This window comes from Aythya ferina (assembly GCF_964211825.1).
Source record: "Aythya ferina genome assembly, chromosome: 12".
NCBI lineage: Eukaryota > Metazoa > Chordata > Aves > Anseriformes > Anatidae > Aythya > Aythya ferina.
In genome coordinates, this window is record NC_140308.1 from 6,536,369 (window position 1) to 6,562,644 (window position 26,276).

Sequence of the window (26,276 nt, forward strand, 5' to 3'; positions counted from 1 at the left end):
TCACCCTCTCCACTGCTATTGTTTGGCAAATGCATAACTAGAGTTTTAAGTTGGGAAGTAACTTCTCAGAATCAGACATTTCTAGGGAAAAAAAAAAAAAAAAAAAAAGCAAGAAAAACTAAATAAACGAGAAGAATTTATTTTTTTTAAATACAGATGCAAAATTTAGCCTTAATATGCTAACCAGTGAAATTGAACTCAGCCAAAAGTAGATTTGAGTCAACATATATCTATTATACTTCTGATAGTGGCATTTTAAAAAACAGATTTTTGAGTGTTTCAATTCAGCTTAGTACACTAAGCAAAATAATAACTTTTTTTTTTTTTCAAAGTTTTGCTTGGATTTTTTTCTTTTATGCTTTTTTTTTTTTTTTTTCAATACATTTGTTTCAGTAAGGTAAAAACAAAGATGTTCATATTGTTGGCAGATTTAAAAAAAGAAGTAGTTTTTTGTGGTTTGTTTGTTTTTAGCATTTTATAGCAAATATTTCCTGTAGTAAAAATGATGTGAATGTTTTGTACAGTCCCTTCACCTGTTAGTGCTACTTAATGGATAGTGACACTTAATGAACAATGTATTTGTAAAGTGCTGTACCTAAAACAAGGCGTCATCAGCAGAAATCAGAAAAGAAAATTTCCCATTCTGCCATTACCATATATGCAATGTAACAATAATGAAGACCAGGTGCACACATGTGTGAGTTATTTTATACAAGAACAGCAAAACTGTCACTGTGGTCAGCAGTCTGTGAAGAATATAAACTAGAAAAATTACAATGTTGCAAAGGAAAAACCCCTAAAGTAATTACTGAAGTTTATTTAGCAGAATATGCACCTTTGCTACGCTTAAGGTATTAGTGTTACAGTTTGCGTTGCCCAATATTTCAAATAACCTGCCATCTTCAACCTCGCCGGTAAGCCAATTACACTAGTTTCTGTTGTGCTTGAGACTGAAGTTAAAGCCAACAGGAAAATAGCCCACGTCAACAACCCACTGATCCTCGATATAATGCCTCAGTTGTTCTGCTCTATGTGTTCCAGAATAGCCACTCAACATGATGCACAAGGGGTCCAGTGCTCTAAGATACAGAAATCAATTTCCATTCACAAAATGTGGGATGTAATAACACATCTACAACCTGACTGGGAAAATCCTGAGTCTTGCAATACAACGATTCTTCATGGTTGCAAGGCACAGCTTAAAACTGAAATGAATCAAAGCCCATACAGCAATCACCCCTTTCTTTCAAAAAGCCTCAAGATCTGATCATTTTTGGCATCTGACTCGTGCTTGGCATGGACAGCTCTTTCAAGTAAACACTGTAAGAAGCTATGCAACAGACACGATCGCAATACTGAAGATGTCAACAACTGAAATACTCTGTTATTGCTGAATAAAGTATTCTGAAGTTTGGCCAAGAGCTCTATCAACAACAAAGCTTAATTCCCTTCTTTTTCACTGGGATAGTCACTTCTTTCCAAGAATAAATGACTTTTATTGTTTCTTTAACTGTTCTCTGTATATATTCTTGAAACTGTTGTTAGACTGTAATGCTAGTAAAACACAAACTGCTACCAGTAATAAGCTTTCTGAACTCCTGGCACACTTCAAATGACTAAAGGGATTAGCTTGTTGCTTTACAGTTTTCCACATGTTTTCACACACCTTGCCATGGTTTAAATCATCCCTATCAAAATCTCATATTCAGCCTAAGGAGTCTAAAAACAACCAGATCTGGAATTTTTAAAGAGCATCAGAAATTTTCAAGGCCAAATCTCTTTAAGGTGCTTGGGGAATCAATCAGCTTCTTTAGCAATAAAGAAAACAAACATAGACGTAATTTTTTGATGTCAGAGTCTGAAACCAAAGCAAAACATGACAAAGCCAGCTGTAAAAATAGTCAGAAAAAGAAGAGTGGTCACACAGGAGTTAAAAAACCCTTCATAAATTATAGAGCATATATTACAGCTTCTCATTTCAGGCGTGATACCACAAATCTTAATCATGCAAAGAACTGCTTTGTTTCCTCATCAAAAGATAGGGAACTAGAGGGAAGTTTTAGCTCATTTAACTCATTGTTAATGACAGTGCAAGAATTCTTTCATCAAAATAATTTAAAGTAATGTATTCATTCCTTTATATCTAATTAAAAATATCCTGGAGGGCAAATCCAGAAAAACCCACAGTCACCTTGGTGAAGATAGGTTAGGTCTCAAAATGCAAACTCCACAGGCTTCTGAATATAGGATGAGACACAGGATGCTGAAAGTGTGCAAAAGAATCTGCACCAACTTGCCACACAGAACAGCTCTGCCAGGATGTGTTCCTTGCAAACATGTGGGACTTAGCAATTAGTGGAAATTGTGATTATTCACATTCCCTGACGATTTCTCTTCTCCAAAAGTTGACATGGAAAGAGAATGAAAGAACAAAAATGCAAAGTAATTCCAGTGCTGCTCATCACTGGAAGAAAAAGAAATCCTTTCCAACTTCATGTAAGACTTGACATGCCCAATACAGTGACTGACTAATAGAACCGGACATGATTTGAATCAGACTCAAAGACATGGATGAACCACTTGAAATGCAGTGTTGATTCTCCAGCTTTTTATAACAAAATGGCCCTTTAACAAGCTACCAATGCGTAAGGGACAGGTTACGCTGAAATATAGCAGAAGTTGCAGAGAAAAGAAAATGCAGTTACATACCAAGTTAATTTCTCAAACAGATTATACACAATAAAACAAAATATTTATTTTCTCTCTCTCAAAAAAAAAAAAAAAAAGTGATCTTGGAAAATGATTCTCCAGATGGCAAAGTTCTTCTTTCTACAGAAACTACATTTTTCTTTTCCAAACTACATTCTTACAAACAAAACTCATCTTTTTGGTAACACATATCTTAAGACACAAGGATATTAGCTTTATTCAACTAAGCAGCTGAAGTAGCTCAACTAGTTTAAAATCCAAATATGCATCCTGACATGTTTGCATGCATATAATTTCCAGGTTTTTTTTTGGGTGCCTGTCAGGAAGTCTCTAGATCCATGTTTATATTGGCCAATGACCTGACCATGTTGGCAAGACAACAACCTTGCTGGTGGCTCTGAGCTGTTAATTAAGTTTAGATGCATCATGAAGTCATACTCTTTCAAGCAGGTTATGCAAACTAAACAGTAGGAAGGATCCGAAAACAGCTCCAGGACTGAAATCAGCACTATAGTCTCTTGGACATGTAGATCACAAAATGAATTTTGTGTTTAAGCAATGAAAGCATCAAATAAATGGTTGGTTACAACAGCTTATTAAAAAGGATTAATATTAGATATCTTAAATTGCTAGTCTGTTTTCATCTGGTTTACTTTCTATTGTATGGTTCAAAAAATTGACATTTTAATACAATTGTTATTCCTTTGCTTTTCTTCCTTTTTCCCTCCAGCACCTCCAGAGCTTTATTGCTTTTAACCAAGGCTGCTGAAATGTTCCTAAAAACCACAACATTCATTTTCACCTTCATGAAAAATTATCTGTGGTGCCTATTACCTGTCTTGCATATTATCTGCCATTTTATGGATTAAATCCCCATCTTCTGAATCCCTGATTCTCCTAACATGGCATAAATCAGGCACTATTACATAACTACAACACACCTTGATGCATCACTGACATAAAACTCAGCTACTCCATTTCAGAGGCTTTTATTTCTTTTTATTTCCAGTTGATATCGACCAATCACTGTACCTACCCGTGGGTATCATTTTCTGCTTCTGAGAGTAGCAATACAGAAATAAATAACAGATTTTTAGAATTTGTATTACAAAACTGACCACAGGCCATTTCTTCTTACACATGACCATTTTTCCGCACATATTTCTAAACAGCAGCCCCAGAAGCAGCTTATATATATTATAAAGTATTGCTTTAAATACATCATTCCTCAGACTGTATACATTTCAAAAGGTAACTGAAGAGGAAAATGAAAAATTATGTACTTGTATACTAGAAAAAAAAAAGAAAAAAAAAAGAAAAAAAAAAAGAGAAAGCTAGAGTAAAATAAGGCTTATCAAAAATAAATACAAATTTCAACAATTTACTTGATTACAAAGGTTACAAATCAATCTGTGGTTTTCCTACTGTATTCTAAACAAAGACAGCGGCCAGTATCAAATGCAAGTGTTTTGACCTTCTTCTCTGTCCTTTCCACTTTACTCGGGACATCTGCCTCCTCCTCTGTCTTCTTCCTTTCAGCTTTAGATGTTTAACTTGCCTGCATTCCTAACTGGAAAGCCTCATTCTCCTCCCATGTGGTGTGGTATGGTCCCAATAGCTGGGAGTGGGAGTAGGAGGATGTAGGACCATAACACTGAGTAAAGGAGCTGTGGATCCTTCCCCACTTGATAAGCAATTCTGTTAACTCAAAATTTACTGTCAGTTACATAAATTATAAGTACAAATCCAACCATCAGTCTACAGCTACAGTTCCAGATATAATCAAGGAATAACAATAAAAAAAATGTAATTTTATCCTTCCTATCTTCTCTCTAAAATGTGGTATCACGTATGTCATGGATACATCCTGCTTTAGTTCATTATTAAATTTTCAGTGACCAATTTCTCAGGAACTCTAATACAAGTTTCTGTTTAAGGTAATATATAACATATCCTTTAAATAAAAATGTAAAATTCAATAAAATTGAACCAATTTTCAAGATATAAAGAACCTTAAGAAGATTTAAAATGCTTTCACAAAAGTATTTTGAATGTGGGAGCAGGGAGTTAAGGTTACCTAAGGTTTGTCTTCTCTTAATTTCAATTCCATGTTAATTTAACACTAAATGCTCTAGATCAGTATAAGGCAGCACACACAGAAGTGCCTTATATGTACCAGATGGCTCTTGTATCGCTGAGAAAAAGAATGTGTCCATGTTGCTGACCAGAATCGCTATCAGCAGTATTACTTTTTGCGGTGTTATAGCTCCATTGCTTTTGCATCACTGAAGCTCACCCTCTTAAAACATAAACAAACTGCTCATTTGCAAAAGTGAGATTCACCAAGTTAAAAAATTAAGTTGTACAGATCAGAAATGTAATCACGGGAGACAAGCTCTGAGAGTTTTTCAATCACTGTGGGGCTGCATCAATTTAAAGTCATGTTACATTAAAGAGAATAACGTCTGGGAAAGTCTCCCAGTTGTCACTTTAGATTAGATTTGTTGTTGTTATCAGACTGTGCATTCTGTAGGCTTTTTTTTTTTTTTTTAACATTTTAAAGCTATTGCCTCATGCAGCCACACAGTGCATAAAGAAACATGTAACATACAACTTTTTAACAACTTTTTTAATTGCCTAGAGATTAGAAATCTGCACAAACTGTTGGCCCAAAAAGAAAAAAAAAAGTATACACACCTTCTTGAAGCCTATTAACACTTGAACTTTAGCAACCTCAGAATTACAGGGAGGAAAACCAGACTAACCTTTTTTTTCTTTTAATTTTTTTTTTCTTTTTTTTTTTAAGATTCAGTAAAGGAAGTCCAGCTTCTAAGTGAAGTCCTGTTGTTCATGTCCAAAGAAAGGTCAACAGAAATCTTAACAGAAATCTTTAGTTCTTCCAATAATAAAACTGAACATTCTATCAAGATCTGATGTTGACAGCCAAATGAATTGCACTTTTTGTTGCATAAGTAAATTTTCACCTACATTAATGATTTATTTGTGTAACTGATATTATATTGCTACGATGGTTCTCAGAATTGGGCTTTCATTTCAGACAACTAAACACTTTGTGGAAGATGCAAGATTTACCTACATAAGAATAAAACTGAAGAATTTTAGTTCATTTCTGTAAGTTTTCAAGCTGATCCCTGATTTATTACATTTACTCTGATAATCAAACTGTCACATAAAGGATTCTTGAATGTTAGTTGTATGTAGTCACATTGTCAAATACTTTCACACAAATGAAGCAAAATCACTAAATATGTTGATATTACTATATCAAAGTAATATTCAAATTAATTCATAGATTTTGCTTCAATTGCATAAAACATTTTTTCGTATTAAACTTATAGCTCCTAATATGAAGTATGTTTTTTCTTATACAGCTTTTAAGGCTGTGGTGGACTTCTCCTTGTATGGACCACGAAAAGTATAAAGAATCTTATCCCAAAGTGTGACAGCTGGAACAAGCTCTGTCTTAAAATAGTTCATCTTTAATCTAACACCATAGCCCTAAATCTGTTCTGGTTCTACAAATGCCTCTAGTTATTTCATTTTTATCAGTGAAGAAAATGAAATAAAAACTATTTCATACTTAACACCAAACAGACCATGTTATCCCAGAAGATGTGTTTAAATAATTTAGCTGTTAAAAGAATCTTTAACTATAAATGTACTAAATTCCAGCACAAAAGATTAACTACAGAAGAAATTAACACTGCCTTAGGAAAGAGAGATAACATTTTTCTAAAGCATTTCTAAAGGTTTTTGATATGCTATTTTTTAGAATTATATCTAGAGAGAACTAATATTTTTAAATGAGACTTTCACAGCTGCTCAAATTTCAAAGTAACGTTTGTGCAAGTTCAAGAATTCTGTGGAACTTGTTTTGACTACTTTAATAAACCATACATACACAATCTTTATCTATTTAAAGACTAAATACCTAGGAATCAGAATTTATCAATATTAAGGCAAAAAAATATTCCCCTAAAAAAAAAAAAAAAATGTTGTTCCTGGTTCTCTCAACCACTTTGTCACAACACATCAAAGTATAACAACATTTTCTCCCCTCAACAACTTAAAAGTTTCCAGGGCTTTACCACCAGTCGAAGCAGTCTGTTTGCATTCTCCAATACAAACTGACAATCTAGTGATACAGTACATTAAAAATTCTCTGTAGTATTGACTGCCTGAAGCTGATGCTCCCTTGCTAAATGCAGTGCAGTTCAATTAACAGCTCTTCAATATACAATTTAATTTTTCTTTCATCTTGATCCACAGCCGAGCTTGAAATGAGGAATGTTGGAATAGATGTACTTTAAATATTGAAGCAAGTCTTTATAAATAAATCTATCAAACCTGTAATGATTTCTGTCATAACACTACCAAATAGATGAAACTGAATGTCTTGGATTTTCAGGTTTGTGCATTGTTTTTTCACAACCTGAGCAGGGCTGTAAACTGTTGTGCCAGGGAGGGCATCAAAAACTTCCCCTAGAAATAGAGCTTTTCCTTTGCTTAACCTTTCTTAGGAAGTAGAGGAACATTTTCCAGCTGAGCTTTATAAACAAAACCTTTAATGTATAAATTCCAGCATCACTAATTTCACCAGAACTTGTAACACTGGACAACCAGAAGCACCAGTTCCCGTGACAGAATCTGCACACAAGTGGGAGACAACCAATTCTTGACTTAAAAATAAACATTTAACACCCAAGTACTACCCTGGACACGTTTTTTCCTGCAACAGTATGAATGTACACAGTATGCTTCAAACTATCTTTAGGCATTCATGCCATTTCACAAGAAAATGTAAGGTTAATTTAATCAGGACAGAATGAAATATTGCATTTCAAAGTTACTCTAACTGGGACACTGCTGAAGGAAGCTATTAATATCTCTTACAGTGTGCATGCTCAAGGAAACATTGTGAATCAGCTCATTTCTCATAGGTATACTACACTGCTTTCAAAATGGTAGGATTTACTACTGCTCATCAGTGAGGAAAACCCTCTAAGCTAGAAGCATTTTCTACTCTTTAAACATATTCACAAAAACCAACTTGACAACACTTTCTGCCTAAGGTACCAAAGAAGCACTACTGACGTGGCTGCCTACCCATCAGCAGGAGATGAGTTCAAGAAAGAGAGGCTTCACTCAGTGAACACGAGCAGCATTAGAAGTACAGTAATCAGTTTCAGATGAATTCAGTCAAATTGCCTTTTCCCAAGTGATACGTTAATGCATAGTGAAATACATAGGTTTATCTCGTTTGTGTCCACGTTTATAATGGCATGAGCTGAGATTATGAAATTTTATTAATTGTTATACTTTGTACTTTTAATTATCTTATCTATATTATCACTTTGATAGACTTTATAACATTAACTGGTCTCCTTATCATCACCATTTACTTTTTCCCTTTAATTCTCATCGTACATTTAAAAAAATGTAACTCAGTACTGTATTTTAAATTGTCACAGAAATAACATTCTGCATTTACGGTAATTAACTCATCATTACTTCGAATAACTACACTAATTGGTATGCTCTACAAACCTGCAACACTGCAGAATTAAAAAATAAACATAACAAAGATATAATTTACAACTAATCTATACTTACAATTAAAGTTAGTTTCAAGATTTATTTTCATTCTATTATTTTTTATTAGCTACAGCAGACAGTAAATGGGGTGTACCACGTTCTGCTTTGCAAACACCTAGATTATAAAACATAATTACACAAATTAATTAGAAATGAGTACATACATTCATGTCTTTGTTTGTAACCATAACATATTAAACATGACTTCATTAATGAGCAGTTCCTAAAAATGATAAAATAGTGTGACCAAGTAAAATTTTAAACATCCCTGACCACACAAGGCGTAGTGTCACCTTGACACAAAGAGGGTTCACTGCCATGTGAATTCCCCTGACATCCTATTTGAGGTTGCAGGTAGCATGCAGGTTGTCCTTATACGCAGCAGATTAGTATTTCTGAGATAACTCTTAATACCCAGTTAACATCCCATGTCTGAATACAAGTCCTGAATGCAATTTTCCTTGAGTTGGGTCCTGTACTTTCTTTCCCAGCTATTCACAAGGGATCTGGGATGTCTAACACAGCCTGAAGTCCCTTCAGTTCTGCCCACGACTAGATATTTACCCTTTCCCAAAGATCAATGCTTACATGAACCTAATAAATTAAGGATCTTTTCCACTTTTGCAAAACAAGAGATACCAATCATAAGTTTGTTTTGAGTGATTTATTTGCATTCATAGACAGTGTCTACCAAGTCAGCTAAGCTGGATCAGATACGCCTCACCAGTTTACCATGTAGTAAAGAACCTGTAGTGTAAAATTAATCTAAGACCTTTGAAGTTGCCTAACAGTGTGTGTTTAGGACCTTTAGGACAAATAGCTCTGTGTTATCACAACCAACAAACATTCAAGGCCTAAGAGACCTGAAGGTGCTTCAGTTAAAACCAAACAGTCGGGCCACAATTTGTCCCTCGTAAAAATTACAGAACACCAAATTCTGTAATTACGTACATTTTCTTCCCCATCCAGAAGACTCAACAAAGCTTCACTGAGAGGGTTGTCACACACTGGAACACGCTCCCCAGCGAAGTAGTCACTACAACAAGCCTGTCGAGTTTAAGAAGCATTTGTTCTATGCACTTAATCACATGGTCTAAAATTTTGGGTAGACCTGTGTGGTGCCAGGATTTGGACTCGATGATCCTTATGGGTCCCTTCCAACTCAGGATATTCTATGATTCTAGTAATGAGACTAAGAAAACAAATCTTAAAGGAACAATTTCTTCACATTTCAGACTGCACACAGTCTGAATCAAACTAAGCTCTTTGGGATCTGAAAAGGATTACGACTCCAAAAACATAACTGCTGAGACATGACATCTCTTTGTTTTGGTCTTAATTTCAGAGCAACTTTTAGACCAAAGAACCTTTATGCATTTGTAAGTAACAAATAAATCAAAGAAGAGAACACAACACATACTAGGTTAGCAACAGGTTTGCATTTCACTTGACAAACAAGACTACTTTTTTCTATGGAGCATTCAGTTTCTTCAGCAAAGTGCTGAAAGTCTAATGACCACTCAGTTATTGCCAGCTAAATATTTTGCTTACAACTAATGCGATCAGATACTCCATCCTGTTCACTTGTAATAATGAAATAAACTAATGAAGCTGTTTTTTCACTGTAAAAAACAATTACATGGAAATCTATGAGATCTTGAACATAAGTGTTAGGGTTGTTTTGTTTACTTTTTTATAAAATTAGAGCAAAGAACCAATTTGGGGACAAATGACCCACCGGATTTCACCACGACTTTCATAAAAATTATCACAGTACGTATTAAATCATTAGCGAGACACAAAGCTGCCTGTTAGTTTTAAAATGCAGAGAATGAAACTCATTGCAGAAGCAAAAGAGGGCCAATAATATAATTACAACACTATGCCTGTGCAGCCAGAGTTAATGCTGTTATTTGACATTGCAAGGCTATGCTTTCTCCCATGAGCCTCAATGGAGACAAGGTTCACTCTAATTGGTTCCAAAGCACAACCTACCAACAACAGCCTTCCTCAGGACCAGGAATGGTAATTTCCACACGACTGTAAATAGTGTTTGCAAACAATACAAACATGGTAATAAGAGACTAGGTGGGTAATTAATGTGGTTACAAAGCAGCTTATTTGCATTTTTATTTAAAACTGCCTTCTTTAAAAAGCAGCTCAGATTTCTTTTTGCAAAAGGAGCCTTGGTTAAGGAATAGAGCAGTAATTACTCTCTTTAGGGGTTCTTTTATACATCCTTTAGGGAATTAGAATGAAAAGATAAGCAGAATTATAAAGGGAATCATGTAAAATATGAAATGCACTATAAACACTTAGTACTGTATTTACCATAAGCTAAGCTTGTCTTCTTCATTAATGGAATATATTACAAGCTTACGTTACAATCAGATTAATTGTGAAGATGGTTAAATATATATATATATAACCAGCCACTTTAATTCCCCCTCTCTGCTCCCAGAACTTGCATTTAGAAATCTAGTGCCAGTAGGACTCAGTCTAGGAAAGAATGCATCTACCTGGACTGTATGTAACAAGAGGCTCAAACTTAACCATGTTTTCAGGAACAACGCCTCTCTTCACATAAAGCATAAAAAGGAAAGGACAAATTGACCGGACCACTGCAGAACTTTTTGATTTTTTTTTTTCAAATATAAAAAAGACTCTTATTCTTTTCCTCCACAGTTAATAAACTCTGGATACTCTAAAGGAAAGAGCATCTGCAGACTAAAAAACAGTTACCATCAAGACAAAATGTCTAAGCAGGATGTTCTGGAATTCAAATCTATGTGACATTCTGTAATCTGTGGCTCTGCAGAACTGAAAAACCTTGGGTGGGTACCACGCATTTTTCCTGTAAATTGTCACATACATGCAAATATTATTAAAGAATCAAAAATCTCTGCTTTTCACTGACTATTGTTTAGTAAAGATCAAAACTTTTAATTTTCTGTAGACATTTTCAAGTAGATAATACAATCACACTTCCGAGAAGTATATTCCTGTTTTTTAAAAAAAATCTACTTTCACACGTATTATGGACGTTATTTTGAAATACAGATATCAACTATAACAGAATCAAAATATTTCCAAGATCCTACAACCACGTTGAGAAATTAAACATATATCACATTAATTAAACATTTTGAATTTATCCATGTTTACAGGAAATATAAGCTATATGAGGTCCTAAATGCTTGGAAAATGCCTACCAAATCCTTTAAAGCCTCCTGCATTCGCTCACGCTGATCAGCAGTCTCCTTTATATTTCATAAATGTAATTACTTTAAAATATCAGTGTATTTATCTGGACAATAAAACCCTTTCTGGAGTACAGTAATGGTGTGGGGCTAACTACAGCTGAGGACAGAGGTATGAAACGGTTCAGCTGTAGTCGGTACATCAGCTCTTGTGGAAATGGCATCAGTATTCAGAGGGATGCCCAACCCTGAAAGTTAGGGGCTTAACACATCTGCTATATAATTCAGACACTGTTTTACAGTGGTTTCATTACTAACCATAAAAATGGTAACAGTGGAACTGTATAAACAAACTGAACAGTGTTTTTACTGTAAAACATGAATGTAATATAAATATTTGTCTTTCCCTTTTCTCAGCATCTGTAATGAGAGCAAATTCATGCCATATGTTTATAGTGTACAGAAAAATAGATCTTAACAATTCATCCATGTAAATGTTGGTTAAACTGTTTAATGTTTTTAACTGTGGGGTTTTTTAAACACAATTTTCCTCGCAAATCGTTAAAAAGCTTCTTGCTGTTGTCAGTGGCCACATTCAGTGATTTGCAGCTGTTTTTAGATGAATCTGGCTGAAGATCTTGGAGATCACAGACTTCTCACTGATAACAAGGTCAATAGCTGGCAGGTTGGGCATGTCCTTGTGGCTAGTTACAGCCCCAAGACACAAACCTGCAAACCGAGAGAAACTGCCACCACAGAACACATTATTAGTAATGTGTTCAAAATGTGTTCAAAATTAGTAATGTCTTCAAAAATACAAAAGCAGCTGCTTACCAGCTTCTTATACTAACAGAGTGTATGAGCAGACTGCATTACATTTAATTCTGATTAGTGCTGGGTATGCATGCTGCTACTGCTTAAAATGACATCTATCACTGTTTAACAACTCACTTTCCACCTGTACCCAGGAAACAGCTTTGCTACATACAGAGTGCTTGCAAGGTGTCTCAGCAGAGCAGGTTACTAACAGGAACTTACTGAGCTCTTTAACATCATGGCCAACCCCTTTCACACTGGTCTCAACCAGCATCAGTGATAGTAACACCAGATTAATGCCTACATTATCAATTCTCTGCTAGTAAAACGAGGTCTGATTCAATCAGATTACAGTTAATTGAAAGATTCCTTCACTTCAGAAAGGTTTGGATCACACCCTTAAAAAGAAAAAAGCTTTGTATCAGCAGTGGCTATCATGTTTTAGTGAGTGCATCTGTGGCTGGAGGTGAGACATGCCAATACAGAATTTATTACATTACCAACTAGCTTGGTAAACGATACCTCTTTCTACAAGACCTTTTCCCCACAGCAAGGTTTGGATAACTGCTTTTATCTTGATTCTTCAACACGGTCGCTATTCAGAGCGCCAGAGGATGAAATATGTCTGTACACTGCAGGCTTTTATAACTGTATGCTACACTGCAATGGCATGTGCACACCAAGATTATGTAGTTTTAGAATGTCATGCTTAGAATGATACAACTCTTTATTACAAAATAATGACACCATATTAGAAATAATATTTTCACAGAAATATGTGTGCTCCACAGCGTAATAGTCTGAACTATTTTCCATTTTGAAGAGATTACTTTTTAAGACCTTTTATTTAGCACCAATTTGAAACTCCAATTCTATACTCAGTAACAGGCTGTGGCTCCATTCTGTATTTACTACATACCAAAAGCTGTCTTTTAGACACTCTTCATGTTTTTCCATAAGTGTCTGCTACTAATCATGATGAGATGCCCCCACTTAAGTTAATTTCCAGTAACAATGTCTTGTGCTGGTTCTAACATAAGCTTGGTGTCAAATGCCTGTTTCAGAAGTCTGACTGATTTACAGAAATACCTCAGAAAATTAACATCCAATAGACAGAAAAAGAAATTGTATCTTCTGTATCAAATTAACATCCGCTTGTACTAAGAGACTAAGACAACAATATTTTACAGAGCTATCTGTATGCTAAGCACTTACATGAAAAACAGTAAACCAAGGACACTGGTGGAGCTTAAACACTACTTGGGAAATTAGTCCTCCTTCCTTGAGGAGGAAACAAACTGAACACATGAAAATTTTCGCCCATGTTCTCAGTAAATGTGCCCAATTTGCCTCTCATCTTTCTGCACTTTGCAAGACTACAATTGGAATACAAAGACTCAGTTATCAGGTTTTAATTTAATTCAGTTACTTAATCAGCAAGAATATAAATCACTCATTAGGTGGAGAATACTTTGGGGGAAAAGAAGACAGCAAGGAGTGACGTGTATTTTGTTGTTTTCTTCACAGCCATTCTCGAGCTTCTCTGTCACATCTATACCTTGTAAATTCCTAAATATAAAGGAAATCCAAATTTTCTTTTTACATTTTAATCCAATCTTTGACGTAGTTGTAGGTTTAACACTGAGGAATAATTACAAAAGAAACATTATACTTTTTATGAGATATTAAATTTACAATTTATCTTTTAATATCTACTTCAAAGACTATTTGACAGGAATAAATAAATGAGAGCTTCATGGCAAGAAAAGCTGTGATTTATGAAATATTTTATTATTCATTCTCTTAAGAATTTTCTTGAGAATACTGCTAACATCTGGAGCTATGCAGTCCTATCCAACCATTTTACTCATAGTCAATTAGAAAATTATATCAATAATAATGTAAAATAAATTACCTAGCTTCTCTTCCTGGAGCATAGATTTCAACGTTCGTCAGAGCAGCTATGTGTACAAACAGCACTGTAGTGTTTTTCATTAAGCCTTAAAGTCAATTAAGCTACGAATTGGAACAATCATTCCTCCTTTGCAAAGTATTGATGTTTTCTTGGCTGCTTTCAGGCCTTTTCACTACTCAAGGAGAGATTTATGTTTGACAATTTCTTTCTGATTAAAATGAATCATAACTCTAGAATTCTAATTTCCTCTTTTCTGAGCAACAAAATTATCAAACAGTTTTAAATTGATTTTGAATGTCATCGTGCATGAACAACATTCATTTTCAAGATATCAAATGTAAAGCTATACTGATCTCTCTTTTATCTGCTTTTACATACTTCCTCTCTTGCTTTCTCTCTCTATACTTACGTATTTAAAGACATTAAATTGTACAAATATAATCAACTCTACCTTTCTGTAGAAATTATCTGACAGACTTGCTAAACCAATCATATTAAAATTTGTCACAATGTTTTACGCACAAGACAATTACCTATTTGTAGTAGTAATAAAATATAATCTCCTGTAGTTTAGAAGGAAAATAACTGGAATACTGTAGCTTGCAAACGAATGTCAGTTGTCTAAAGTAATTAGCAAGTTGATGTGGCTAATCCCTGCTCAGATGGCTCAAATTCTCTATAAAGCAGCTCTTTTGGCATATATTGTTAAAAAGTTTTCTAGATTTGTCTTCAGCAGTCAATTAAGATCAGTTTGAATTTGTTTTTAAACATCCAGAAGAGCAGCTGATCTAAAGAACAAAAATCTTATCTCATCATTCCTCCTGTTTTCTCTATGTCTTAAGAGCTGGATTTTTCCATGCCATTTAGCATTTCCATTTTCTCATATAATCTTAATTTTCAGTTTTCAATATAAGCATACAAGCCAATTTTTAACTCTTTTTTTGGACTAACAACTTATTAAAAGTACATCAGGCCCAAAGAAGAAGAGCCATATTTCCACAGACACTTATTTTATGGCACTCCGAACCATGAACTCACAAATAAGCTCACTAAGGGGATCAGGCTGGATGGTTTTCTTAAGTATTCTGTACTTCATTTCTGAACGCTGCATTACAGTAGATGCCACACACACACACACAACACATATTTCAGGATTGAGTTTAATAAATATCATCAAGCATAACCGTATCAAACCTTAAAATAACAACAGCTATTTTTACATCTTTAAGTCTTTCGTCTTCTTGCAAAACAGTGTTATTGCAGAACTTTCCTTGCTTTCTTTATAAGGAATTACAAATGTCCCATATGAAATGAGGATGAAAAAGGAAACGTTATTTGAGAAATTCAAACCTCAGGTTTTAAAGCATGCTGCCCCACAGAAAAAACAGTATCGGATACACATTGCTTTTGGTAATATGTTTGCTATAATTACAGAAATACAAACTGCATTATTAACATGGTACACTTACAATACAAACACATTAGCATTCCAAGTGGCAACAATGTTTTGAGTTGTAAAAGCATAGTTTGTGAAAATTAGAAGAAAAGGGTATTTGGACATTCAGTTGAAGAGTAGGCACTTATTTAACAAGTTTCCACCCCTCAAAATATTGGACAAAGACAGTATTTAGAGCACAGCTCAGAGACACATCAAAAACTTGTAACAAACCACAATGCAAGTAGGTAGCACTACTGCTGCCAAAAATACTGAGCAACATGAACATGAGGCTTTGTAAGGCTGCATCCTCAACAGATTTTTTGTTGTTGTTTTTCAAATTGATTCCGAATTGAAAAGTAAAGCTCAAGAAAACTCATTTACTTTTAATTATTTTGCTTTCCCTAGGAACAAAGGAGACAAAATACTGTGCGTATTTTAAAGTTTTTTATAGCAAATACAGCTACAGCTTGAGAATTTGTCTGAACCGTATGCAGAGATTGTTGACATTTTCCTGAAACTTTAATTTTAGCAAGGATTTTTCAATTAACAACTTCCTGCTCTGCTCTAACACCTATAAGCTAAAAATTAATATTTTATGTCAATATTTTAATATTAGTATCAATCAACCAAATTAATCTTTGTCTCTGTTTTCAATAACAGACTTTGGGGCAGGTTTTGTGTTTTCCTCAGGATTGCTTACAATTTGATGTAAACTTTAAGCTTCTTGTAATTCATCAACTAATTCTCTCCTGGTTACACACTCCAAGTAATTAAAGTTCAGTAATAACTTATTCTTTCTGCTCCAGCACCTGCATTTCATTTGTTTATTTTCCCAGAGTCATAAATCTGAGGGACTGTCAAAGTGCCATAATATTAGTGCAATAATCAAAGTTAATTAGTCCCTCTCAATAAACAACAACAAAGCCATTACAAAGATGCATTGAAGGTTTTCCAGCTACCCAGTTTACAGATGAGATTCTTTTCTGAACAATTAGAATTTGAAAACTGTTAGTAAATAAATGTAGTGTTTCTGAACTAATTTGAAATTCACTGATCTTCATTCAATTACCAATTCATTAACTCCTAGTGAGGTAATACAGGTACTAAGGCAAGTATTTCCTGAAGTCCCATTTCAAAATGTTCAAAGATAAGCTCAGAAATAAGGGAGCAATGTGATATTTTTAATTAAAATAAAGCCGCACTGAGTGTCTTTTATTCTAAGTAAACATATTTAAATGTATATAGCTCTATATTAATTGGGCAAGGACTGCTAATATCAAGACAGAATATGTCCAAATACAGCTCTGATGGAAGGGAATGGACAGGCAAGCTTTAAGAGACACATGCACTATGCTTGCCCAGATTGGAATTTTTTTTTGGAATTACATGTCATTGAAAATGTCATTGAAACGAAGACCAAAAAGACAGCTTTAATATGAAGTACTGAAGGGGAAAGGAAGATATTTTTCCTTCCCAATCCTTTAGTGTAAATCATTAATATCATAAGAGCAAGAGAAAAAGGTCTAAATGCAAAAACTTTGTTTCTTGAAGAAACTTGTGGTTACAAAAGCTAGCAGTATTATAAGCATCACTTGTTTAGAAATACTTGTAAATAAGCACTGTTTGTTTTGCACTAATAAATACCATCTCTAGACTACTTATGTGTAAATATTAATACTACTGAGTGCTCTCCCATATCATCTGGGAGCAGCTGAAATATTTTCAGAGCTTGGGAAATGGACCTAAAACACTCGTCACTATAATTCTAGCAGGACAGAAATAAAATTCCGAGAACCTGACCCTGCAGTTTATTACTCAAGTGTAGGATATAGGATTGTGTCAACAGATTATCTCAAGTCAGCAGTCAAAGCAAGCTTGGGCAGAACTAGCCTGCTATCCTTACCAGCAAGTAAATGATTGTGGGAGGAATAAATTAAGAACATTGAATAAATTTTAGTAAGGGCCTTAGAAGACCCCCAAAAAGGGAGGAGGGGAGAGCTAGGAGTCAGAGAGAAACAAAGGAATAAAAAGCACTGGGGGGCTTGTATTAGCATGACAAAGTGTAGAAAAATTAAAGAGAGGAAAGAAACAGGAAGGAAAAAAAAACATCGAGACAGACTGCCTAGCAGCACTGGTTATTTGCATGATGGACAGGGAAGATAGGAAAGCATTTTTGGTTTTGAAAAGTGTAAGGATTATTCCCCCAAATCTCCCATAGTACAAAAAAAAAAAAAAAAAATGTCTATCTGATACCTGAGTGCATACACTCTCCTTCAGTGAGTTCTATATTTGGGTTCTGGAATCACTCTGTCCTACAACCTGTGAAACATGCCTCAGTGGTTCTTTCAAACTTTCTAAGCACTACAAAACGTCTGTATACACATAGATAACAGCATGCAAAGCCTTGCAGTCCAATGTGACCGCGTGAAATGAAGAACCTGTCACAAGCACCAGTGACTGAACAACAACATATTACAAAATAAGATAAATTCCCTTTTCCTTAGATCTTACATGAAAACACATGTATTTAACTGCTTGTACTGCACAAAAGACTCCACATCCTGAAAAACATAGCTTAACGTTGGACACTACATACATTCACTTACCCATTCCCCAAGAATGCGTTGTACAGCATCATTGCCTCTTGACATATTTCTGCAGGCCAGGATAACATAAGCCCCATGCAGTGCAAAAGACTTTGCAGTTTCAAAACCTATGATAAAACATTTTCCCCGTCAGAAATAGATCTCAGTGACAAAACAGCTACAAATTACCTGAAAGGTGAGCCACATGCTGAAGTACTCTAGCCCTACCTGCAGTCTGAATACATGCCTGCTAGTCACCTGGAGCCAGCTTTTCAGAGCACACATGGAAAAAGGTACAGACCTCACTTTGAGCAGGATCTTAGGGGCTACAATTGTATATATTGTGCAGGAAGCTTGGGATCTTCAAAACAAAAAAACAGATTTCTCTGTCTTGGTGTCTTCAGTTAGAAAGCAGAGCTATACTTAACTCCTTACTTGTCTGACTGTGAAGAATAAGCCAAAAAGCAAGACTACAGACCTGTTGTGCCTGGCAAGACATTGCTGCAAGTGATAGAGCATTCTGAGACCAAGTTCTGCGTACTTCAGATGCACAGCTGGCCTTTGACATATCAATTTGAGAACCACCTGTGGCATCAGGAATCACATAAGTGAATACAAATAAAAATCACATGGGGATAATTGCTTCTTTTTCTGATCTGACCAGCATGCGACCTGTCAAATGCTTCTGCACAAAAACAGGGACCTGAGAAATACACAAGCATTAAACCATTCCCAGGATACAGCTGTCAAGTTCATTCTCAGAAAATGAGGTTTTGCCTACATAGATTAAAATACTGTATTGGATTATATTATCCAAGCACTTTAAAATATTTCCTAAAATTGCTTAAATAACCTGTATAAATTCACCTCACTTTGTCCCATCATCAGTTGATGCAGAACAACTTTTCACAATTGTTCTCGTTATTAATTACATGCAGTTTCAATATACTGGATGAAGTATCATTGGGCTACATAGGTGACTGGATGAACCAAATGACACAATGAAAAACTAATCCATGAAAATATCTCCCTTTTTGTGTAACTCACTAGCATGACTTAATCTGAAAATATATTCTTTCTAAATCCAAAAGAAGAGGGCAGATAGTTCACATCTCACTGCAATTAAAGTGCAGCATTAATGTATATCCATTTTTTTTTCTTTCATACACAGAATAAAGTTTGAATTCCTAAGTGAATTCCTAAGCCTCTATACACAATCTTTTTTGCAATACTATTAATCAGTTCTTCCCCATTCTGAATTTGAGCACTTAATTTCTCCTTTCCAAAAGGACACTTCAGACTTCAGTCTGATTATAGTCTGTTTATTTGGGACTGTTCTGAAATTTGAGATCAGTTCAAATTATGGAAGTGTCCACCAAGAGCAGCAGCTATCCCCTTTTTGCATCATTTTTTGCAAGCTATGCATGTAAGCTCTGTTTCACTGTCCAATTCATTAAGAAAAAGCTATACAGAACTTGGTCCAAGATAAACCTTATTTAATTGGAAAGATCTGTGACAATTTACACTAGGAGATGATGAGTTCTTGGGAGTGCAAAATGCCCATAAAGTGCAGAGACTTGAGCCAGAAACTGGGTTTCTATCAAGGGTGAGCCAGCACATGTTTGTGATCTATTCAATAGTATCACTGGGTACCCATTTCCATGGAGAACTGTAACAGTGAAAGAAATTTCCATCTAGCTGAAAGAGGCATAACATTGCTTAATGAGTTCCAATTAGACAAGCTTAAACTAGAAAACAAAGACAAACTGAAATGCCCAGCAATTTGAGCATATGAACAAGTCAAAGAGAAGAAATATTTGTTGTAGCTCTATGACATGTAAAGCATATTCACATTTTCATTTTAAAAATTGTTTACCAAACATACTATTAAGATAGGCTGTCTCACTTCCAAAACACCCTGGAGCAACAAAATTCAGAGCACAAGACATAACTTACGTTATAGAAGCAACAGACATCAAGACAAATTTAGACCATTTTCTGCAATTACATACTTACGGTATTTAAGTCCATGCAATTTTCTTGTATCTCTTTTAAAGCCATTCATTGTACCAAGCAACTTTAATTACCTGGGTAATTCACTGCATGCACATGAATTCAGCTACAGCATATGCAAAGATTTCCCCTGTTCCTAATTCCACCTTAAGTGTATTTAATTAGAATTTTTCATATAGCTAATGTAAGCTAATAGTGCTGTGGTATAACATGTCTAGCTGTATACTTCCTGTTTTGCACAAAAAACACACTTATTTCTACCAGCTTATCACATTGCTAAAAACTAGATGGAACGCCTGGGAACATTTTTTGTGTTATACAAAGACCTAGAGCTGACAGCCAGTTTAATTTGCTAAGCACGATGATGTTTTGCTAACTTTACCCCATGTCATGTTTTGTACAAAATAATAAATTCCATGTCATTCTCAGTTACAGTTAATAACTTGATTTTCATTATAAACTAAACTGAGAAAAAATAAAATTGAATTAATTACTCCAGATTTAGTTAATAATACCACCTGGATTCTTCCTTACAAAGATGGAGTGTTTAAAATCCTCCCTTTAGACCTTGCTCCTCTCTGCAGTACCAGTGTACTGTTCTTCTCCCTTAGGCAGACGTGGTCTGAAACTTTTTGAGAAAGTATGTGCTTTTTAAAAAAAAAAAAAAAAAAAAACCACCTTTTTGGAGAATTTTTAAACCAACAGTCCCTCCTTCCATTCAAAATACAGCCACAAGCCAAGAAGTATTGATGGGTCCACCCCAAACCACAGAATTATTTCCATTCAACCATCGAATTAGTGTTTATAGGTAGGAATTGCATATAACTATTACTATTTTGTCTTCCTTTCACTTAGTTTGTGTAGAGCATAATCCATAAGAGGCATTTTCAGACTGTCTACCAGATGAAATTTATTAAGAATAAGAGGTGCCACAATTACTACTTCACTGGTGTTTACCCACCAACTTGCTCAGTCTTCTCAAGACTTCAGCATTTTAGATATGCCACAAAAATAGATCTTTACAGACCTGAAAGTCCCTAATAAGCAGTAAAATTAATTACCTTCATTGTTTAAGAAACTATGAAGGAGCTTAGAAAGCTGCAACTTCAAGCTGAAACTTGTGAAGCAAAATTTAGGAAGTACCTTGGTATCTGACTCCGTTTTACAGCTTTAGCAATTTGTTTCTCCTGCAAAAATTTGCTTGTCTTCCCTCCTCCAGTGTTCCACAGATAGAAGGGGGAAAAAGCTTCTCTAATAGTGGAAAACTTTTAAGAGACTCATTGTGTTAATATAAGTTCACCCACACCATTCGTCCTTCAGCAAAATGTAGCTGTGTTGTCAACAGAGTAAATCTTTTTAAAACATTAGTCTCCCACAAGGCTGAGTATTTTATGTAGTAAACTATTTAAACTTTGTAAAGAGAAGCATTACCTGCCTATAAAAACTTCATTGAATCAAAATACACATTGAATGTGGTTTCATACACCAAAGTTGAATCACAAACATCAAAAACACTCAAAAACACTAAAGCCTCCAAACAAATTCATAGTAGGGTTAAATAAAAAGGGAAATCAAAATGCTTATGTTAAGGAAGTGCTTAGTTGATGGACCAGAACCACCTCAATTCTACCCATAAGTGCAACTTGTGGAGTTCAAAGGAACCAAAGGCTTCTTTAAAACAATTTCACTTTGAGACCGCAAGCACCAGTATGTGCTGTTACAATGGCACAGCCCTTTCACGAAGGAACATTAACAGCAATGATACCGCTTTCTTTCTCATCAAAAAAATCTTCTCTAGTGGTGAATCTCCCCTGCACCGCAGTGCTGGTGTATTGCTGCTGCAGAGCTGATTTGACCCACATATAACAGATGGCACCATCTACTGCCACCAAAAACTACTGTCATTGACATTGCATGTTCCAGCATGGTTCCAGCAGCGGGCGAAGGGTGTATGACAGCAGGAGTCTGTGTGCAGCCCAAGGTGTTGCTGTTGTGTGCCCAGTTTCAACTATTCATATCCTCTGGACTTCAAAGCATGCAGCCCCAAAAGAGTTGCAAGACTTGAATATACTTCCTAGTTGAATATACATCCTAGTTACTAGTTATGAGGGGTTTTTTGTTTGTTTGTTTGTTTGTTTGTTTTTAACTGAGGAACAACACAGAGAACATATTTGAACGTTAAGGACAGCCAATTACAAAGAACAAGGCAGATACTCCCCCAAACGTGATACAAGAGCAACATGCTTAAATCACATATGCTTTGGAACAGCAGCTGTATCAGATGTAAATCCTCTGTACAATGGATTGTTCAGCAATTGTTTTAGAAAACTAAGACAAACTTCAAGCAACTGCCCTGGAAATCTCAAGAGACAAGACCTTCCTGAGGCTGGCTACTCTTGCTGCTGTTGCTCCAGCTGAATGAGCTCTAATTTGACACTCACGAGTGACAATATTGGTTAAATATAAGAAATGCATGAGGATAACACATTACAGCACAGCTCTCAGCATCAACAGCTAACCTAGAGGACAGATAGCAGAACTAACAGGAGATACGTGGACAGCAAGTGCATGGAATTTCCTACAGGCTTTTAAAAGCCTTAGCCCTTTACTTACATTGTGCTTTTCAAAGGCTCAAGAATTAACACTTAAATTTCAATCTGCATAGTCTATGACGATTTTTAACGCCGTGCTCTCGCATTCTTGTCTATCTGCTGTTGACTACTATCAGCAAGGTTGGGGACAGATTTTCAGCTAATTAATGAGCAGTTAGCATCGCTCAATTAATGCCAACTCAACACACACCAGATGAGTATATGACTGTCAAGCAGTTCAAACTCCTCTATAAAACAAAGTAATTCAGTGTGTAGAAGAGTATCAAAATATCAAATTGGACAGCAAGAAGCCCATTTTGCTTGTGGGACATTTTGTAAAGAATTTGCATCAGACATTTATATGTTTTAAAGCAACATTTTTTTTTTTAAATTCCCAAAACAGGCAAGAATGTTTTAATACAGAAGAAGACAATTCAGAAAAGAGCAAGACTTATCAGCTTCTCTGCCTTCTCCAAAACACTCCAGGATACCTTGGATCTGTCATTTACAACCCACTTGAACAGCAGTGATGCCATCTTTCTTTCTGACAGCTTAGTCCTCTATTTAAAAGCCTACAGGGTTTGTTTGCTTTTAGTTTCTTCAAAATCATTTCTTCCCTTCTCTCCAACGATAGGAGAACTCTGGAGGCCCTGAGATTCTTCCTTTGTGCATCAGTAATGATTTAAAGTGGTCATGACTCTAGCCTTTCTTGAGCCCTATGTCACAGTCAGTTTGAATGTAAACTACAAGGAACTGCAGAATAAAACCTCTTTCCCTTCCACTACAGTAAACAGCAAAATCAAGTAAGTGAACAAAAGTAGTCTGTGGAATTGAGAGCAAAAAGCATTAGCCTGTTTGTATTACATATTTCTGGTCTTTCATACACTGATGGATTACTTATGGACCATAGAACAGTGAAAACCAACTCTGGTTTTGTAAGCATGAGCATTTTGTATCACTAAAAGTGTGTATTACTTTCCCAGCTGTGGTCAGTTTGTTTTTTCCACTACATTGTTCTCAAACTTCCATGTTACTTTCCGAATTACAGCAAACACCTCTTAAATTCTTTATAAACAGAAAAGCCTATTTTGCAAAGTCAAGTTAATTTTCAGAATACATCTGGGTTGGTTTTTTTTTGTTCGGTTGGTTTAAATGTCTATATTTTCTTTTAATACAAAATGAAGAAGAGAGACTTGTACCGAGTCATACCCCTGTAAACTAGCAGCTGGAAGATCAGGATTTTCCCCTCCCCCCTCCCCCCCCAAATACGGTATTAAATTGCAAGCAAAAATCCTCCCACTTCCCATGAAAAGGAAGTTTATTTGTACAATTTGGTTGTTCTTGGGAAAGAATAATAATTCTACATAATCTTCATATAGTAAAGGGGATAGATTTTAAAATTATGCAATCCAGAAAATATGAAAACTCAATTAAAATATTCTTGACATTAAGCAATTAAAAAAAAAAAAAAAAAAAAAAAAAAGTATTTTGGCCTCCTCCTTTCAAGGGCAGTACAGCCACAAGATCGAGAGCATGTGTTTAAACAAGTGTACAGAACAAGCAAACTCTTTCCTTTGAGCAGAAGTGATACAAAAGAGAATGTAAAAAGCAGGATTTTTTTTTTTTTTTTTGTTATCTCCTTGCTATGAGTTTTTTCCAGGAGAGAAGAAGAAGAAAAAAAAAAAAACTCAGAAGTTTCCTCTTCAACTCAGCATAGAGCAATACATAGCACTTCAGTTTCACATTGGTTTTAAGACTTTTGGGACAAGGAAAGTGTTCTTATTCCAATATGCTTCTACAATACAAATCCAACACCTAGCTAGAAAACCTATGCCACGCAAATGGCCAGCACACTCTTGGCAGCATTAAGCCAAGCAACAGAGCTCAGTATGCATGCGTCTTTTTAAATATTAATATTCTGATAAGCCACAACATTTTTTCACTCAACCATCAGAAGCTCATCTGCACACTGGATTGTCATCTCAAGCTTATAGCTGATTTTCTTCTCAAACTTAGAAGTAAATAAATAAAAATATCACAAAACTATTTTTCCAAGCAGATGTTGCTCCCTTCAGTCATCCTCTGCTTTGAAAACAGAACCTTTTTCTTGGATCAAGGGTAAACTTGAGTTTTACTTAAAAGGGATGGAAATAAAGAAGAGGACACAATTTTAAAATATATATATATAAATTTTTAAACATGCAACCTAAATGAAAGGCAATTTAAATCCAGTTTTACTACAAAGGAGAGTAAACTGCAGTAAGGTTAAACACTGAAGAACAAAACCATCTTTATAATACAAAATAGACTCATTCCCACTGCTACTATCTCAACAAACAGACGAGTTGTTTGTGACTTTCAAGAATTAATCAGGAGAACTATAAATGGACTTCACTCATATGCACCCCTAGATTTACTTCAGCTTGAAAGAACTAAGCACCAATGACAACAGATCAGATTTTCTCATTCAATGCAAGGAGTAAAGCAGATTCAAACCTGCTAAAGCAATGAAGAATTTGGAGTTATGTAAGCTGCTTTTCTGGTTGAACACCGCAATACTGACATGTGATTTGGGGAAGAATCTTTTGAGACTAAGATTATCTTTGCCTGTGCTGGTGACTTAAGGGTACATCATCCAACAGATCTTTCATTTGGAGTGATGGCAGCCCTATGTGAATCATCACATCATTTACTTCTCAGAGCCCCAAAAGCACCATGCATTCTGCATCAGAATTGCTTGGCCACAACCATACAGTCTCAATATGGGTATTTAGGATAAAAATCTTAGAGAGACATTTTTCAAGTTGCTCTAAATGCAAACTCTCAGGCGATTTTAAAAAAAAAAAAAAGATAGTAGCAGACTAAATTTTAAAAAGCAATTTGCGTTAAACATTAATGCTATATTTGCTGCTGTGTGTTTGTAGGCACATGGTAACACCACAAACTGATATTTTTCATTTGAAAGTTTGTTGTTATATGAAAGGTACATCCTGCCTCTCCCTTTGTGTATAGATTGGACAAAGGTGTTTTTGTTGGAGCTGTGAGACACAGAAAAAGCCAATGAAAATGAAACAGGATGACTAATGGATTGGTTCTGTTTTCCATCCAGACAACTTAAAAACATGCACTCATTGCACGTTACACTTTGCAATGTATTGTGCTGGGCATGGAAAGTTATTCCCAATAATAAGCACACTGCCATTATCATTGTCAAAATTCAAGGTATTGTAGTTGAGCTGAAGGTATCACAGTACTAAACACATAATCCCATCAATAAATGGATAATTTTTTTTTTTTTTATAAAGATTTGTGTCTCAGTTCCTCCAAATAATTAAAAACGTTTCATCCGAGGAAAAAAAAAAAAAAAAGGTAAACCTATAACTGAAGACACTG

At 35.2% G+C, this 26,276-nt stretch overlaps 1 protein-coding gene across 11 annotated transcripts in view; it reads right to left on the minus strand.

Moving 5' to 3' along the window:
- WWOX (WW domain containing oxidoreductase) overlaps positions 1-26,276 on the minus strand; it is a 563,654-nt gene that overhangs the window by 516,278 nt on the left and 21,100 nt on the right. For all 11 annotated transcript variants that reach the window (XM_084533267.1, XM_084533274.1, XM_084533268.1 and 8 more), the window contains exon 5: positions 18,301-18,407. In XM_084533267.1, the coding sequence (XP_084389393.1) occupies positions 18,301-18,407 (107 nt within the window). The remainder of the gene's footprint in view (positions 1-18,300; positions 18,408-26,276) is intronic.